Source organism: Aquila chrysaetos, chromosome 6 (assembly GCF_900496995.4).
Source record: "Aquila chrysaetos chrysaetos chromosome 6, bAquChr1.4, whole genome shotgun sequence".
In the NCBI taxonomy this organism is placed as follows: Eukaryota; Metazoa; Chordata; class Aves; order Accipitriformes; family Accipitridae; genus Aquila; species Aquila chrysaetos.
Window position 1 is genome coordinate 9716786 of NC_044009.1, and position 16655 is coordinate 9733440.

A 16655-nucleotide genomic window follows, 5' to 3' on the forward strand; every position below is an offset into this window, starting at 1 on the left:
GTATCAAATACAAAGTTTCAAATACCAAATACATATATCAAACACCAAATATTAAATAAGTACAAATAACAATTGTTGCCAGGTAATGGAGTCCACCTACTTGCCTAGGGCACGGACAAAGCCGACTTCCCTAAGCAACAGTCATAACCAATATCCCCTGGCAAGATTATTAACCAGCAAATGTATTCACACTTTATAACTTCTAACCTTAGTAAGAAACACTACAATTGTTGCCAAGACTCAATTCATGTTTAATTGCACATCTTACACTTACAACACTCACGATATTTCCCAGTACACAATCTATCTCAAAATTTTTTTTTTCTTTCCTTTTTTTCTTTTTTTCCTTCCTTTTTTCTTTTTTTTTTCTTTTTTTTTTTTTTTCTCTTTCCTTTTTCCCTTTTTTTTTTTTTTTTTTTTTTCCCCGTTCCTTTTTCTTCTTCTAGAATTTGGGACTCAAACCCAAAGTTTCCAAAATGCTTTTGAAGTTGGGACTCTAGCCCAGAATCTTCAAAAGTTGTGGGACTCTTTCCCACTCCCAAATTGTCCAACCCAGCAATAGCTTTCGCTTATGTCTTACGGGCAGACGCCTAGGCTTCTACTTCCTTCAGGATCCTTTTGTCCAACCTTGCGCAGCTTTCGCCGCGTCTGACAGGCAGACGATACCGGGGGGACTCTAACCCACTCGGGGGGACTCTAACCCCAAACAATACCGGTGGGACTCTAACCCACTATCCTTAATATTTAAAGAAGTGTCTTACCAAAATCCAGGGGGACGTCGCAAAGAGCCTTATGATCGGGATCGATGGGTATCCCCGAGAAATCCTCGGTGCCGCAGGAACTGATCAGTCCCCGACTCCTCCGGTCTCTCTCAGCGAGGTCCCATCTGGGTCGCCAAAAACTGTTACCGAAAAGCTCGGAATGAAGAACTTATCAACACCAATTTAGTGTAGATAAGCAGACACTTCTTTATTGACGGCCGGGTGCGCGGGCGAGTCCTCTCACGAACCACGCACACCTGTCTTCAAAACAATACACCTTATATTAAGACTTATCGACACATATTCATTAGATTTCCAAGAAAAGTTATACCTATTCATTAGATTTTGGGAAACCATTAGCATACGTGAATATCTTTTACGCAGGCGTAGTGAAGGTCTCTCCGAGGCGTGGTAAGTCTTGGAGGCGGGTAGCTTTTGGACCAGGAGGTGTGTTTTGGTATTATAATGAAGCAAAGTTCGTCTAGAGTTCATGATTTCTTCATCGATGTTATGGCAACAGGTGCAATCCATCCTTTTTGACAGTAGCTATGTGGTTATCTCGAACGGCTCTAGCCAGGTACCTTCCAGGAGCCTTGTACCTGCACATTCTATCCTTAGGGATCGGCCCGCTGCGTTCCAAACAGGCCGTTGTCAGGTAACGTACTGAACGACTCTACACCACCCCCGTTGTCAAGTATTTCTTTATCCTGTTCTTCTAAGTTCTACATGTTCCTACTAGACGATTTTAGCCAATTTCTCCGGCCTTGATACGGGGGCTATACAGGGGATTTCACAGCAGACACTGGTTGGTGGTTAAATATATAAAATACAACATACATGTGATTTTGCTAAAATATTAAAACTGAATATGATTAATTCTAACTGATAACAAATTAATGACAAATCAGTAACACCGGGAACCTTATTTTTGACGACCCTTCGGCTGCTGAAAAAAAAATTTTCGACGAGCCCTCAGCTGCCGGGAACCTTATTTTAGACGAGCCCTCGGCTGCCGAAGAGAAAATTTTCGACGAGCCCTCGGCTGCCGAAGAAAAAATTTCGACGAGCCCTAGGGTGCAGGGAACCTTATTTTTGATGAGCCCTCGGGCTGCCGATGAAAGAAAATTTTCGACGAGCCCTCGGCTGCCGGGAACCTTATTTTCGACGAGGCCTCGGCTGCCAAAGAAAAAATTTTTGACAAGCCCTCAGCTGCCGGGAACCTTATTTTCGACGAGCCCTCGGCTGCTGAGCAAAAAATTTTCGACGAGCCCTCGGCTGCCGGGAACCTTATTTTCGAAGAGCCCTTGGCTGCTGAAGAAAAAATTTTCGACGAGCCCTCGACTGCCGAAGAAAAAATTTTCAAGGAGCCGTCGGCTGCTGGGAACCGTATTTTTGAGGTGCCCTCGGGAGCCGAAGAAAAAATTTTCGACGAGCCATCGTCTGCCGTAGGAAAAATTTTTGACGACCCCTCGGCTGCTGAAAATAAAATTTTCGACGAGCCCTCGGCTGCCGGGAACCTTATTTTCGACGAGCCCTCGGCTGCCGAAGAAAAAATTTTCGACGAGCCCTCGGCTGCCGGGAACCTTATTTTCGACGAGCCCTCGGCTGCCGGGAACCTTATTTTCGACGAGCCCTCAGCTGCCAAAGAAAACATGTTCGACAAGCCCTAGGGTGCAGGGAACCATATTTTCGACAAGCCCTCGGCTGCCGAAGAAAAAATTTTCGACGAGCCCTCGGCTGCCGAAGAAATATTGTTCGATGAGCCCTAGGGTGCAGGGAACCTTATTTTCGACGAGCCCTCGGCTGCCGGGAACCTTATTTTCGACGAGCCCTCGGCTGCCGAAGAAAAAATTTTCGACGAGCCCTCGGCTGCCGAAGAAAAAATTTTCGACGAGCCGTCGGCTGCCGAAGAAAAAATTTTCGACGAGCCCTAGGGTGCCGGGAACCTTATTTTCGACGAGCCCTCGGCTGCCGTAGGAAAATTGTCGACGAGCCCTCGGCTGCTGAAAAAAAAATTTTCGACGAGCCCTCGGCTGCCGGGACTCTTATTTTCAAGGAGCCCTCGGCTGCCGATGAAAAAATTTTCGACGAACCCTCGTCTGCCGGGACGCTTATTTTCGAGAAGCCCTCGGCAGCCGATGAAAAAATTTTCGACGAGCCGTCGGCTGCCGGTAACCTTATTTTCGACGAGACTTCGGCTGCCGAAGAAAAAATTTTCGACGAGCCCTAGGGTGCAGGGAACATTATTTTCGACGAGCCCTCGGCTGCTGAAAAAAAATTTTCGACGAGCCCTCGGCTGCCGGGAACCTTATTTTCGAGGAGCCCTCAGCTGCCAAAGAAAACATGTTCGACGAGCCCTAGGGTGCAGGGAACCTTATTTTCGACGAGCCCTCGGCTGCCGAAGAAAAAATTTTGACGAGCCCTTGGCTGCCGGGAACCTTATTTTCGACGAGCCCTCGCTGCCGAAGGAAAAATTTTTGACGAGGCATCGTGTGCTGTAGGAAAAATTTTTGACGACCCCTCGGCTGCTGAAAATAAAATTTTCGACGAGCCCTCGGCTGCCGAAGAAAAAATTTTCGAAGAGCCCTAGGGAGCCGAGAACCTTTTTTTTGACAAGCCCTCGGCTGCTGAAGAAAAAATTTTTGACGACCCCTCGGCTGCTGAAAAAAAAATTTTCGACGAGCCTTCCCCTGCCGAAGAAAACATTTTCAATGAGCCGTCAGCTGCCGTAGGAAAAATTTTTGATGACCCCTCGGCTGCTGAAATGAAATTTTCAGTGAGCCCTCTGCTGCTGAAGAAAAAATTTTCAACGAGCCCTAGGGTGCCGGGAACCTTATTTTCGACGACCCTCGGCTGCTGAAAAAAAAATTTTCGACGAGCCCTTGCTGCCAAAGAAAAAAAATTTTCGACGAGCCCTCGGCTGCCGTAGAAAAAATGTTCGACGAGCCCTCAGCTGCCGAAGAAAAAATTTTCAACGAGCCGTAGGGTGCAGGGAACCTTATTTTCGACGAGCCCTCGGCTGCTGAAAAAAGAATTTTTGACGAGCCCTCGGCTGCCGGAAACCTTATTTTCGACGAGCCCTCAGCTGCCAAAGAAAAAATTTTCGACGAGCCCTGGGCTGCCGAAGAAAAAATTTTCGACGAGCCCTCCCCTGCCGAAGAAAAAATTTTCGACGAGCCCTCGGCTGCTGAAAAAAAAATTTTCGACAAGCCCTCGGCTGTCGTAGAAAAAAATTTCAACGAGCCCTCGGCTGCTGGGAACCTTATTTTCAACAAGCCCTCAGCTGCCAAAGAAAACATGTTCGACGAGCCCTACGGTGCAGTGAACCTTATTTTCGAAGAATCCTCAGCTGCCGAAGAAAACATTTTCAACGAGCCCTAGGGTGCCGGGAACCGTTTTTTCGACGAGCCATCGTTTGCAGGAAAAAAAATTTTCAACGAGCCCTCGGCTGCTGAAAAAAAAATTTTTGACGACCCCTGGGCTGCCGGGAACCTTATTTTCGACGAGCCCTCAGCTGCCAAGAAAAATTTTCGACGAGCCCTCGGCTGCTGAAAAAAAAATTTCGACGAGCCCTCGGCTGCCGGGAACCTTATTTTCGACGAGCCCTCAGCTGCCGAAGAAAAAATATTCGACGAGCCCTCAGCTCTGCCGTAGGAAAAATTTTCACTGAGCCCTCAGTTGCAGAAAAAAAAATTTTCGACGAGCCCTCGGCTGCCGGGAAACCTTTTTTTCGACGAGTCCTCGGCTGCTGAAGAAAAAATTTTCGACGTACTCTCAGCTGCCGAAGAAAAAATTTTCGACGAGCCCTCGGCTGCCGAAAGAAAAAATTTTTCGACGAGCCCTCGGCTGCCGGGAACCTTATTTTCGACGAGCCCCTCGGCAGCTGAAGGAAAAATTTTCGATGAGCCCTAGGGTGCAGGGAACCTTATTTTCGACGAGCCCTCGGCTGCCGAAGAAAAAATTTTCGATTGAGCCCTCAGCTGCCAAAGAAAACATGTTCGACGAGCCCTAGGGTGCAGGGAACCATATTTTCGACAAGTCCTCGGCTGCCGAAGAAAAAAATTTTCGACGAGCCCTCGGCTGCCGGGAACCTTATTTTCGACGAGCCCTCGGCAGCCGAAGAAATAATTTTTGACGGCCCTCGGCTGCCCTAGGAAAAATTTTCAACGAGCCCTCAGTTCCCGAAAAAAAATTTTTCGATGAGCCCTCAGCTGACGGGAATCTTTTTTTTCATGGGCCCTCGGCTGCCGCGAACATTATTTTCGACGAGCCCTCGGCTGCCGAAGGAAAAATTTTCTCTTCGGCAGCCGAGGGGTCGTCGAAAATTTTTTCTTCGGCAGCCGAGGGCTCGTCGAAAATAAGGTTCCCGGCAGCCGAGGGCTCGTCGAAAATTTTTCTTCGGCTGCTGAGGGCTCGTCGAAAATAAGGTTCCCGGCAGCCGAGGGCTCGTCGAAAATTTATTTTCAGCAGCCGAGTACTTTTCAAAAATTTTTCCTTCGGCAGCTGAGGTCTCGTTGAAAATAAGGTTTCCCAACAGATGAGGTCTCATCGAAAATTTTATTTTCCAGCAGCCGAGGGCTCGTCAAAACTTTTTACTACGGCAGCTGAGGGCTCAATGAAAATAAGTTTCCGGCATCCTAGAGCTCGTCAAAAATTTTTCCTATGGCAGCTGGGGGCTCGTCGAAAATAAGGTTCCCGGCAGCCGAGGGCTCGTCGAACATTTTTTCTTCGGCAGCCGAGGGCTCTTCATAAATGCTTTCTTCGGCAGCTGAGGGCTCGTCGAAAATTTTATTTTCAGCAGCCGAGGGCTCGTCGAAAATAAGCTTCCCGGCAGCCGAAGGCTCGTCGAAAATTTTTTTTTCAGCAGCTGAGGGGTCGTCGAAATATCAGTTTCCCGGCACGCTAGTGCTCGTCGAAAATTTTTTCTTCGGCAGCCGAGGGCTCGTCGAAAATAAGGTTCCCGGCAGCCGAGGGCTCGTCGAAAATTTTTCTTTCATCGGCAGCCGAGGGCTCGTCAAAAATTTTTCCTACGGCAGCCGAGGGCTCGTCGAAAATAAGGTTCCCGGCATCAGAGGGCTCGTCGAAAATTTTTTTATCCGCAACTGAGGGCTCATTGAAAATTTTCTCTTTGGCAGCTGAGGGCTCATCAAAAAAAGGTTCCCTGCAGCAGAGGGCTCGTCGAAAATTTTTTATCGGCAGCTGAGGGCTCATTGAAAATTTTCTCTTCGGCAGCTGAGGGCTCATCAAAAAAAGGTTCCCTGCAGCCGAGGGCTCGTCAAAAATTCCTTCCCTTGGCGCCCTATCAACAAGAACAACAGCACTGGGGATCAGTGCTTTCCCAGAAACGCTACATCCAAAGGCGCTTTTCTAGTCAGAGCAGCTTTCAGAAAAGCCAAACGTCCAGCTCTTTCTCCAACGAGGAAGGGCCCAGCCATGAAAGCTGTTGCTGCTCTTCTCCTTCCCTTGGCGCCCTATATACAGGCACAACCGCACTGGGGATCAGGGCTTTCCCAGAGACGCTACATCCAATGGCGCTTTTCTAGTCAGAGCCGCTTTCCAAAAAGGCGAACGTCTGGCTCCTTCTCCCACAAGGAAGGTGCCAGCCCTGAAAGCTGCTGCTGGTTTTCACCTGCCCTGTGCCACCATTCACAGGAACAATAGCACTGTAAATCTCGGCTTGCCCAGAGACAAGAATATCTCTTGGAGCTCGTTCTCGGCAGAGCCTGATTCCCAAATGACAAACCTCTGCCTCCTTCTCCCACAAAGATGGTACCAGACCTGAAAGCTGCTGCTGGTCTTCTACCATCCCTTGGCAGCCTACTCACAGGCACAAGAGCACGGGGGATCTGCACTTGCCCAGAGACAAGAATATCTCATGGCAGTCGTTCTCGGCAGAGCCTCTTTTCGAAATGACAAAAATCTGCCTCCTTCTCCCACAAAGAAGTTGCCAGCCCTGAAAGATCTTGCTGGTCTTCACCTGCCCTTGGCAGCCTACTCACAGGCACAACAGCACGAGGGATCTGGGCTTGCCCAGAGACAGAAGATCTCATGGCGCTCGTTCTCGGCAGAGTATTTTCTGAAACGGCAATACGACGCCTGTTCTCCCACAAGGAAGGTGCCAGCCCTCAAAGCTGCTGCTGGTCTTCACCTGCCCTTGGCAACCTATTCACACGCGCAACAGCACTGGAAATCTCGGTTTGCCCCGGGACACGAACATCTCATGGCGCTCGTTCTCAGCAGAGCCTCTTTCCAAAATGACAAACCTCTGCCTCCTTCTCCCACAAGGAAGGTGCCAGCCCTGAAAGCTGCTGCTGGTATCCACTGCATTGTGCCCCCCATTAACAGGCACAACAGCACGGAGTATCTGGGCTTGTCCAGAGACAGAAGATCTCATGGAGCTCGTTCTCGGCAGACTCTTTTCTGAAATGGCAATACGACGCCTTTTCTCCCATAAGGAAGGTGCCAGCCCTGAAAGCTGCTGCTGGTCTTCAGCTTCCCTTGGCAGCCTGCTCACAGGCACAACAGCACAAGGGATCTGCACTTGCCCAGAGACAAGAATATATCGTGGTGCTTTATCTCGGCAGAGCCTATTTCCGAAATGACAAAAATCTGCCTCCTTCGACCACAAAGAAGGTGCCAGCCCTGAAAGCTGCTGCTGGTCTTCACCTGCCCTTGGCAGCCTACTCACAGGCACAACAGCACGGGGGATCTGCACTTGCCCAGAGACAAGAATATCTCATGGCAGTCGTTCTCGGCAGAGCCTCTTTTCGAAATGACAAAAATCTGCCTCCTTCTCCCACAAAGAAGTTGCCAGCCCTGAAAGATCTTGCTGGTCTTCACATTTCCTTGGCAGCCTACTCACAGGCACAACAGCACGAGGGATCTGGGCTTGCCCAGAGACAGAAGATCTCATGGCGCTCGTTCTCGGCAGAGTCTTTTCTGATACGGCAATACGACGCATCTTCTCCCACAAGGAAGGTGCCAGCCCTGAAAGCTGCTGCTGGTTTTCACCTGCCCTGTACCACCATTCACAGGCAAAACAGCACGGGCGACCTGGGCTTCCAAGGGATGGAACATCTCATGGCGCTTTATCTCGGCAGAGCCTCTTTCCGAAATGAGAAACATGTGCCTCCTTCTCCCACAAAGAAGGTGCCAGCCCTGAAAGCTGCTGCTGGTCTTCACCTGCCCTTGGCACGGATGCCTAGGAGAGAATGAGTAGTCTGAGGATATCTAGAGACTGAGGAGTGGGAAGCGCTTCGCCTTCACCTTCCAGGACATCGGCATCCTGGCCTGCAAAGGCAACTTCCTCTGCATGCAGTTTTATTATCACTGCATCACAGGCCTGGAGGGCACTGTCAGCCCAATTGCACAGCTCCAGAACCGTTTCAGGATGCTCCGGATGGTTTTGTCTGTCATTTTTGGATGGAACTGGAGGGAGGGGAGGGGACTGTTTCCCCAGACAAGAGGGAACATCTCTTGCCTCTCCCCTCAGCTCTGCCACCTCCCTGCTGGTGTCATGAGTCCTCCAATGACGTGACCTGATGTCATAGGGGGATACAGCGTGTCACAGGCAGGTCTCCCTGGTGCCATGGCAGTGCCGGGAGTTTCTAGCGAGGCCCGGGTACTGCTTGAGCACTGCTCGGATGCTCCCCACAGCTGCCCTCGTGAGCTTCTCCGCGAGGCTGCATGGGGGGGACCCTTCATGAGAGGCAGAGGAGCGGGGTCTTGCTGGAGAGGAGTTTGGGGCAGGGGGCAGGGAGACGCGTCCCTTCTCCTCAGCAAGCGCGATGGAGGGCTGCTGCACTGTGGCCATCAGCTCAGACCTGAGCTTCTTGTTCCCCACGCTCCTGCAGCTCTCCACCGAGGGTGAGGGTTTTGGGAGCTCCTTCCCAAGGGGTCACATCGGGGCTGTCCGCTCTCAAGCGCTGCAGCTGCTGGGCTGTGGCTGTGGGGGTGGTGGGACAGGGGTGGGGGCTGCTGCAAGAGCCCCTCCTGAGGGTCTCACTGAGCTTGGGGGACAGTGTGGCCACCAGGACTCACGGGTCCTGGTGCTGGCTGGGGCTGCCCTGAGTCCCAAGGCTCTTGGGCAGGGCTCGTTCCCCTCACAGGGGGGCCATCCAGGGCCAGCTTTTCCTGGGAACTGTTGCCTGTGTGGGATCTGGCTCTGGGGAAGAGGGGTCCTGCGTCCCGGGGACTGGGGTGCCCTGCAGTCCCCCAGGGCTCTCTGGAGCCGGCTGGAAATCAGCCCTTCACCTCGTACCAGTGTCCTTCAGCAGTCTGAGATGGGGGCACAGACCAGAACCCCAGGCACAGTGGTGATTTTCTGGGCTGTTTGTGGACGCTGGTATCTGTCACCGTGGGCAAGGAGCTTGCCGAGGGGCTGTGGAGCCTGACATCTCTTTCGCTTGCTTTCCAGAGATCGTGGCTATCTGGGGTGCCGTGTCCAATTACATCCTGGGACAGCTGAAGCTGGACAAGGTGGGCTGGCATCCTGGTCTCCCTCGCCCTGCAGGCGTTCAGTCTTCCTGAGAGCCTGGGCCCAAGAAGTGATCCCTCCCTGAGCACCACGGCAGCACACTGAGAGCACCGCATGTGCCCACAGCAGCTTCTTGGCCAACCAGGAGAGAAGCAACATCCAGATCCAGTCCAAGAAAGCGTTCGCACACCCTCGGTCGTCACCCTTCCCTGTGGTCAGAGTGGGGAGACCAAGCAGAGGGACGCGGGATTACCCTGGGTCCGTGCCAAGGATAATCCCTGGGAATCAGTCCAAGGGATGATCCCTGTGTTGAAAACCCCAGGATCTTCTCTAGCCAAGGGATGTTAGCAAATATGTTGAGGACGGTGAAGAAAAACCAGAGAACGTCTCTTTTCCAAAGCTTCCCAAAGTGCCCCACCTTCCCCCCTTGCCCCTGGGGGTGGGGAGGGCACGGAGCAGTGTCCCCACTCTGTGACAGCCATCACTTTCCCATCTCTGCAGGACTCCCTCGCCAGCCTTTGTGTCATTTTCCTCTGCAGGGTGTCGTGGTGGCGGGACTCGGGACCTTCGCTACGGTCCAAAAGCATCTCTTCGGCACACAGGAGGCGTTTGTGGTGCGCAGACCCGTATTCCAGCTGGCCATCGACACGTTCTGGCTGGAGGGTCTCGAGTGCCCCACAGAAATTATCCCTGGTGAGGAGAAGGCAGCGGCCACCCCCTACTTCCCTGCTCTGCGTCCGGGCGGGGTGTGTGCTCCCTGCTCCTTGGAAAGGGCTGGGAGAAGCAGAGAATTACCTCCAGAGGTCGGGAGGCTCCCCCAAAACAAACCACTCCCCAGCGGCTGTTTCTACAAACAGGCTGTTTCTTTTCTGTGGCCTTTTGCTGTACAAGTCTTGCACGGAAATTTGGCCTGCAGTGGCAGTGACGCTGTTCCTCCTCCTTGCAGACGACGTCAAGGTGGAGCCGCTCAACTTCCAGCAGCTCTCGCAAGCCAGCGGCTTCCCACGGTGCCTGGTGGAGAATTGCGTGCAGGAGACCATTCTCCTGTACTCCTTCCAGCTGAGGAGTGGGAAGCGCTTCGCCTTCGCCTTCCGGGACATCGGCGTCCTGGCCTGCAAAGGCAACTTCCTCTGCATGCAGTTTTATTACCACTGCATCACAGGCCTGGAGAGCACTGCCAGCCCAATTGCGCTGCTTCACAGCGTAAGTCACTCAGGTTTTGAGGGCCGCTCCGGCTTCTTTGGGAGTCCAGCTGAAGGGTGAACAGCTGGGTCGCCGTTGGCCAGCCCGGACGTGGCAGGCCGCTGACGACTCCGTTAGCAAAGAGCATTTCTTCTGAGTCCTGGGCCCTGCAAAAAGCCTGGCAGTGTTATTGCACCGTCTCAGTGCTTGCTGTGCAGCTTCTCCAGAGCAGAGCAAGGGCTGATGCTCACAGAGGAGGATTTTTCAAGAGGGGTTTGGAGAGGTGGCTTTCTTTTGGAGCGGGAGACAGGCCTGCTTCCTTTGGGAGCCATGAGAAAAGTGCCCTGGAAACCTTTTAACAGATCTGCGTCACTTTGCAGAGGCTGTGGAAGCCAGATCCGACTGTCTCCGGTGCAGCGACCACCGCTCAGGGGGTGCAGGCGATTCCTGCCAACGCATTCCCGAGGTGAGTGCGGTTCCTCTGCGGCCCTCGGCTGACCGAGCAGGTGGCTTCCCAGCTCCGGCTCAAACGTGCACTGCCGGGGCTGGATGCTCAGCATCACATCAGGGGTTGATCCTGAAGTGAAAGGTCCCTGGTTAAGTAATGCTGCGTTTCGGCTACGTGTGTCTCTGCCTGGAGTGAGCGGGCATTGTGATTGTGTTTCTCATGTCCGGCCTGCCGTATTTCGCGTCAGAGAGAGCATACTGCACACAGAAAGGAATTTTGGCTCCATTTTATGGTTTTGGGGGCGGATTGCCAAAAACCCCCATGCATGGGCACCAAGGAAAAAGGGTGCAAGGCCCTGGACGAGAGGGTGGAGGATCAGTGCCAGGAAGCTGCAGGGGGTCGCCCTTCTTCAAGCCCCCATTGCCATTTGCGTTCCAGGCTCCAGCCGACCGTGAGCAGCAAAGCGAAGGCCAAGGCTTCCTCCCCCAGCTCCACCCAGCACCAGAAGGCTGTGGAGAAGCGCAGGATCAGCAGAGGTACGAGAACGGGTCCCTGCTGTCTGGGGGGCCCTGCCCCACGCTGGGGGACTGTGGCCTGGTTAAAACGCGCTCCCCTCAGGGCTGCTCTGAAGAGCTTCCTCCTTTCCCAGTTCCAGAGGGGCATCCTGGCAAGCTGCTGACGCGGCGGGAGGGGCTTCCCCTGCCTGTGCTGCCCAGCTGGGGATCAAGACAGCAAGACGTGGAGAAGAAGCCCTCTGTCATGTGAGACCCCTGGGGGAAGGGATGAAGGGGACCCTTGCACCCATGCGGAGGGGACGTCCCCTTTGGAGATGCCGGCCGTAGGGACTGTGAAGGGTTCCTGACACACGTCCTCGTGATGGCCATTCTCTCACTGGGTGGCGAGCGTGCGGCAGGTCTCCTGGGGACCCGCTGTGTTTTCCACCAGGGTCCTGGTCTTTTGGGAGCTGAATGCAGATCTTTGTTGCAGAAGCTCCTCTCCCCTAAGGAGTCCCCCAACAGCCCGTCTTTGTGGGAGCATGTCTCCTTCCCTCGCCCTAACACGTCCCACGGTGTCTTCTCAGGATTGTTGTGAGCTTGTTTGCCCCATGCCAGGACCCTTAGTGGGGAAGGCAGCGGACGTTGAGTGCGCCCCACATCGCTTTCCTCGCCCTTACGGCAGACCTGAGGTGCTGTCCTCTCCGCTGTGTCTCCATCTCATCCATCTGATGTGGCTCAGCAAAGGCTCCTCCACCTTGCCATGGGAGATGGCCCCGCCTCCCCCAGTTCTTCCACCAGCCTGGGGCACTTTGATACCAGATGAGAGAGTTTCTTTCAGGCTCTTCTTTTCTATGAAATCCCATCTTTGTGGCGGGAACAAACGAGAGCATAGGGATGGGGAAATGGCAGGATTCCTCCCTTTCTGGATCGCTTTCTCCTACTTCACACTGTGTCCCCAGCGATAATCTGTTTTCCATCCATAAACACGCTGTGTTTGGGACCAAGGAGGAGAAGGTGATGTATCAAGTCCCATCGGGGTGTGACGGTGTCTCTGGGAACTCGCCATCGCACAGACACTGCTCCTCTCCTCGTTCTGCCAAGAGGGGCTGGACATGGGCACCCCGAGCGTTACCGAGGGCCTGTCGTGCCACAGCCAAGCGCGCTGGCGTGGGGCAGTCGTGGTTGGCATGAGCACTGCCAGTCCAACACACCCGTTCTCTGCAGGACCGCTGTCTGCCGCAGGGATGGGCGCAGCTGGTAGGCGCCGGGTTTAGACCAAACTCCCCCGCGTTCATGCCGACTCCTCCTGGTGTCTTTTTGCAGAGTGTACCCCCTGCGTCCAGACAGCTCCCGCAGGAAGAAGGAAGCAGGCAGGCAGGAGCCAGCGCCTCCAGCCAGGCCCACCTCAGCACTCCCATCCTCTGAAGCCTGCAAGAGAGCGCTGCAGGTACGTGCTCTGCCTGGCTGTGATCACTGTGCTGTCTGAGACTCTGCAAAAGCCTCTTTGTGCAGAGAGGGATCCTGAATAGATCCCCTGGCGTGCGTTCATTGTAACCTGTCTGTTACCTCCTTCAGCTCTTCTTCGCGAGAGGGAAGGTGCTGCACACCCTTCCCGTCTATCATTGCCCCTGGGTTGTCGTGAAACACTTTATTCTGGCCAGGGGCTATGGACAATGTGCAAGTCCTTTCCAGGTCATTGACAGTTGAGGTCTTTGGCTGCTCAACGGTGTTTGCCACGAGTTGAGGACCTGGGATGACTCCAGGGCCCCCGGTCTGTGAGGAGCAGAGGCTGCTGACCGACCAGCTGAGGTGATGGGCAGGAGCAGGGGTCAGACCGGAAGGAAGCCCCCCCCCCAGGAGCTGAGGCTAATCCTGCCTGCTGTCACGTTTCTGTGCTCCGCAGGGCGTCTGGGAGCTGTCTGAGCAGTGGGACAAGGCGGAGCACCTGCGGTCCGGGTACAGGGATCGGGTACAGAAAGCTCAGGCAGAATGGGCCACGTGGGAAGCCTGGTCGGCAGGGGAGCACCGGCAGCCGCCCAAGGTATGAGCAGCGGTTGATGCCACCGGGAGCCGCAGCCACCCACTCCATTGGGCACTGCGGACAGCGGGTCTCCAGGGGGTGGGAGCAGGACTGACACCAGCTGAGGGCAGGCGTTTGCCTGCTCCTCTCCGTGGGGGAGAGCTTGGCAGCAGGACCCGAGGGGCAGAAGCAGCCGTCAGCTGGGACGAGGGCAGGCGTCGAGCGCCCCTGCCTTGTGCTGCCTCCTACAGGTCCCACTCTGCCCCGTTAGGCAGCAGGCTCGAGGCCTCTTTGGTCCTATTGACAACAGTGCCTGTTAGTTTGGCTTTACTCTGCTAAGAAAGCCGTAAAGCAATTAAATGGTTAACCTCGGGGTGTAGAACTGCTAACTAGCACTCTTGATCTTACGAATCACACCCAACTAGTACTGAATGACAGTTTTGCATCCCTTCCCCACTCCTTATTCCTGGGTGCAATTCTCTCCACCTTCTCCAGCAAGCCTTTCAGGCTTGATGGAGGGTCCGGTGGGCTGTCCAAGGGCGTCACCACAGGCTTGGGTCCACAGGACAGCCTCTCTACCATCCACAGGCACCCACACTTCTACCGTTGGGAGAAAAAAAAAAAACCCTATTGGAAGACCCCCCAAGACATTTTCTTTTCTTTTTGTATCTTCCTCACCATTTTCTCTGTTTCTGCTCAACCTTTTCCCCACCTTTGCGCCTCCCTTTCTACACCCAAAAGAGCAGCCTAAGCCTAATTGCTGTTTCCTCGTCAGTCCCAATCCTCTTCCGGTAGAATTAGCGTGCAGATGCTGGGGAACCACTGTTCTCATCGCCTGCCAAAGGGCATTTTGTGGTTTTCTTGCATAATCCTTGTCCTCTGAGAAACATCTGAGCCTGGGGGAAGACTCTTCCCGTACTCAGAGGGATCTGCTTCTGGCCAACATTAGAGAAAGAAAAGTATGCCACAGGCAGCAGAGGACGTCTGTTAAGAGCTTATTTGAAAGCAGTCATCGCTACCCTGGCGATGTCTTTGGCCTGCCTCTGGAGTGTTTTTTGGTGGTGGCTGGGACACGCCAAGAACAAGCAGCAAAGGGGCTCCTTGTCAGGGGAGGGCAGGGTGCTGGTGAGTGCCCTGTGCTGGGCTGTCGGGTGCTGGAGAGGCAGCCGGGGGCCGTGAGCACTGGTGCTCGGGGGAGCGAGGGAGGTGAGAAGGCTCCTTGGATCATGTCGTCTGCCCTGGCGAAGCCGGTGGAGATCATGTGGTCTGCCCGGATGAACCCAGTGGATATCACGTAGTCTGCTCTGGCGAAGCTGGTGGAGAGCTCCTTGTCAGTTCCCGCCCTGCCAGTGGCCCTTCCCTCCTCCTCACTTACGATGCCATCAGTGGTGTCAGAGGGAAACTGGAGGGTCAGCTGGGAGCTGCAGCCAACCCCTGGCCCTCCCCTGACATTTCCCTGTGGGCACGTGGTGGTGAGTCTCCCGGTCCCCACGTCCTGCTGCAGGCTCCTTCCAGGGGGTCCCCGGGGAACAGCACCTCTGCTTCCCATCTGGTTTGCTGAGAGTGTCTTCTCCTCGGCAGGAGCTCAGCACTAGCGGCCTGTGGGCTCCCCACCCTCCAGCCCAGCCCAGGGGCAAGGAGGACAAGAAGAGGTGGAGGAAGGCTGAAAACGCTCTCCCAGAAGAGGAGATGGCATCAGCAGCCCAGCTGAAAAGGCTCCAGCCTGGGTATGTGTGCGCCGTCGCGTAGCCGTGACCCCGCAGAGATGTCCAGCACCCCGGTCCCTGCGTCCTGGGGTGGTGTAGGACAGCCTCTGATGTCTCCTAACACGGGCATGGCCCAGGTCACCCCCCACAGCCAAGGCCCAAAACTCACCGCAGGGTCAAAGGGTGGGTGGACATGGGAGCGGGTGGGCACAGGGGCTGGAGGCGGGGAGAGGCAGAAGGGTCTCCAGCAGAGGCTGAGGGATGACATTTCCCCGTTGTTGCAGCAACCTTTCCCCACGAGCCGCCCAGGTCCTGAAAAGGCTGGAGCCGCATCAAGCACGGCGGGACATATTCAGGCATGTTGTTGAGACCAACAGGCGGAAGCTGGAGCAGCAGCGGCAGCTCCCCTGGTAACTATCTCCAAAAAGGGACGGTGCTTCTCCCAGCTGCAGGGCCCATCCCTCCACTGAGGGCAGCCCTGGGGGAAAGAGGGCATTTCTCTGACACCCCTTGTGAGACAGAAGCAGGTTTTGGAGAGTGGCTTTGGGCTGGAGCTCCCTGACATCCGAGGGGTCTGGCTGGGCACCCAGATTGGCTTTCCGTGTGGGACATAAAAGTCCTGGCTGAAGACAGAGGGACCCCGCTGATGGCTGGCTCTCCCCTTCCCACACCGGAGAGTCTGTCCTTCCCTTGCAAAGTCCTGACCCCAAGACGCCTTGCCCTGATCGGGGATACCTGTTGGGGACACCCAAGGTCTGGCTCCACCTGACTCAGCCCCGGGCTGACCAGCTGCACCTGGGACTTTCTCCTGGGCTTGGGCACAAGGGGCCTCTCCCACTTCACAGACACCTTGAGGCTTCATCCCAAGCAGATCCCACCACAGGTGGCCTGAGCTAAGCCTGCAGGATTTCTCTGTCTTCTCCCTGCCCATCCCATCCCATCCTTTTCTTTCTACCTCCCTAGTGCTCGATGCTCGTCCTGCAACAGAGGGGAAGGTGCCAGGAGCAGCAGCTGCAGCAGCGGGGCTGCGAGCAAAGGGGCTGGGAGGCTTCCCAGCTGCCAAAATCCACCTAAAAAAGCAAAATAAAGAGCAGTTCTCAGCTGGAGGTGCCGGCCTGTGCCTGGCGGTGGGCCTGTCTGCAAGGGTTGTACAAACCCCTTGTGGGATCCCAGGATGGCTCACAGGGGCAGGAGGGAATAAAGTCCCCCACGGCCCGTGGCGCGAACATGTGCACCCCTACTCCTGCGCCCCAGCACACCGTCCACGCCACACGTGCGCACGCGCCCCCCAGCACGCGTGTGCTCACACACACGTAGAGAGAGCTCACACTTCTGGGTGGGTGGTGGGGCCGGGGGCTGTCCTGGGCTGTTCCTTGCACCAGTCTGAGGTGGTCACACCATGGTGGGAAGGGTGGCTGGGATCCCCATGGGCAACGGGAGGGCAGGGCAAGGCCCCCAGACCCCTTGGGGAGACCCCTCCTCCGGGGTCTGTCCCAGCACGATGCCGTCCGTTGTCCCCAGCCCAGTGAAATCCCGTGCCGCCTGGATAATGCAGAGACCTTCAT

The 16655-nt window shown here is 54.8% G+C and overlaps 1 protein-coding gene and 1 long non-coding RNA gene across 2 annotated transcripts; both read left to right on the top strand.

The window, feature by feature from the left end:
- Positions 1-6147: 6147 nt before the first annotated feature.
- Positions 6148-6883, top strand: LOC115343215. The gene is made up of 2 exons (XR_003924033.2): positions 6148-6357; positions 6706-6883. It is a non-coding gene; the product is annotated as an uncharacterized LOC115343215 (long non-coding RNA).
- A 1665-nt stretch (positions 6884-8548) lies between these two features.
- LOC115343075 (coiled-coil domain-containing protein 81-like) lies at positions 8549-16177 on the top strand. Its single transcript, XM_041124506.1, has 12 exons — positions 8549-8627; positions 9178-9239; positions 9777-9930; positions 10184-10440; positions 10800-10885; positions 11306-11403; positions 11523-11628; positions 12688-12811; positions 13268-13405; positions 14966-15111; positions 15375-15500; positions 16054-16177. The coding sequence occupies exons 1-12, from the start codon at positions 8549-8551 to the stop codon at positions 16175-16177; spliced, it is 1500 nt and encodes a 499-aa protein (XP_040980440.1).
- Positions 16178-16655: the final 478 nt, after the last annotated feature.

What these genes read in the sequence shown, in the direction of transcription:
- LOC115343075 (XM_041124506.1), top strand. Translation starts at nt 8,549, where the DNA reads ATGGAGGGCTGCTGCACTGTGGCCATCAGCTCAGACCTGAGCTTCTTG. An exon ending in CCTGCAGCTCTCCACCGAGG is followed by an intron (nt 8,628 to 9,177) that starts GTGAGGGTTTTG and finishes CTTGCTTTCCAG; the next exon opens with AGATCGTGGCTATCTGGGGT. An exon ending in CTGAAAAGGCTCCAGCCTGG is followed by an intron (nt 15,112 to 15,374) that starts GTATGTGTGCGC and finishes CCGTTGTTGCAG; the next exon opens with CAACCTTTCCCCACGAGCCG.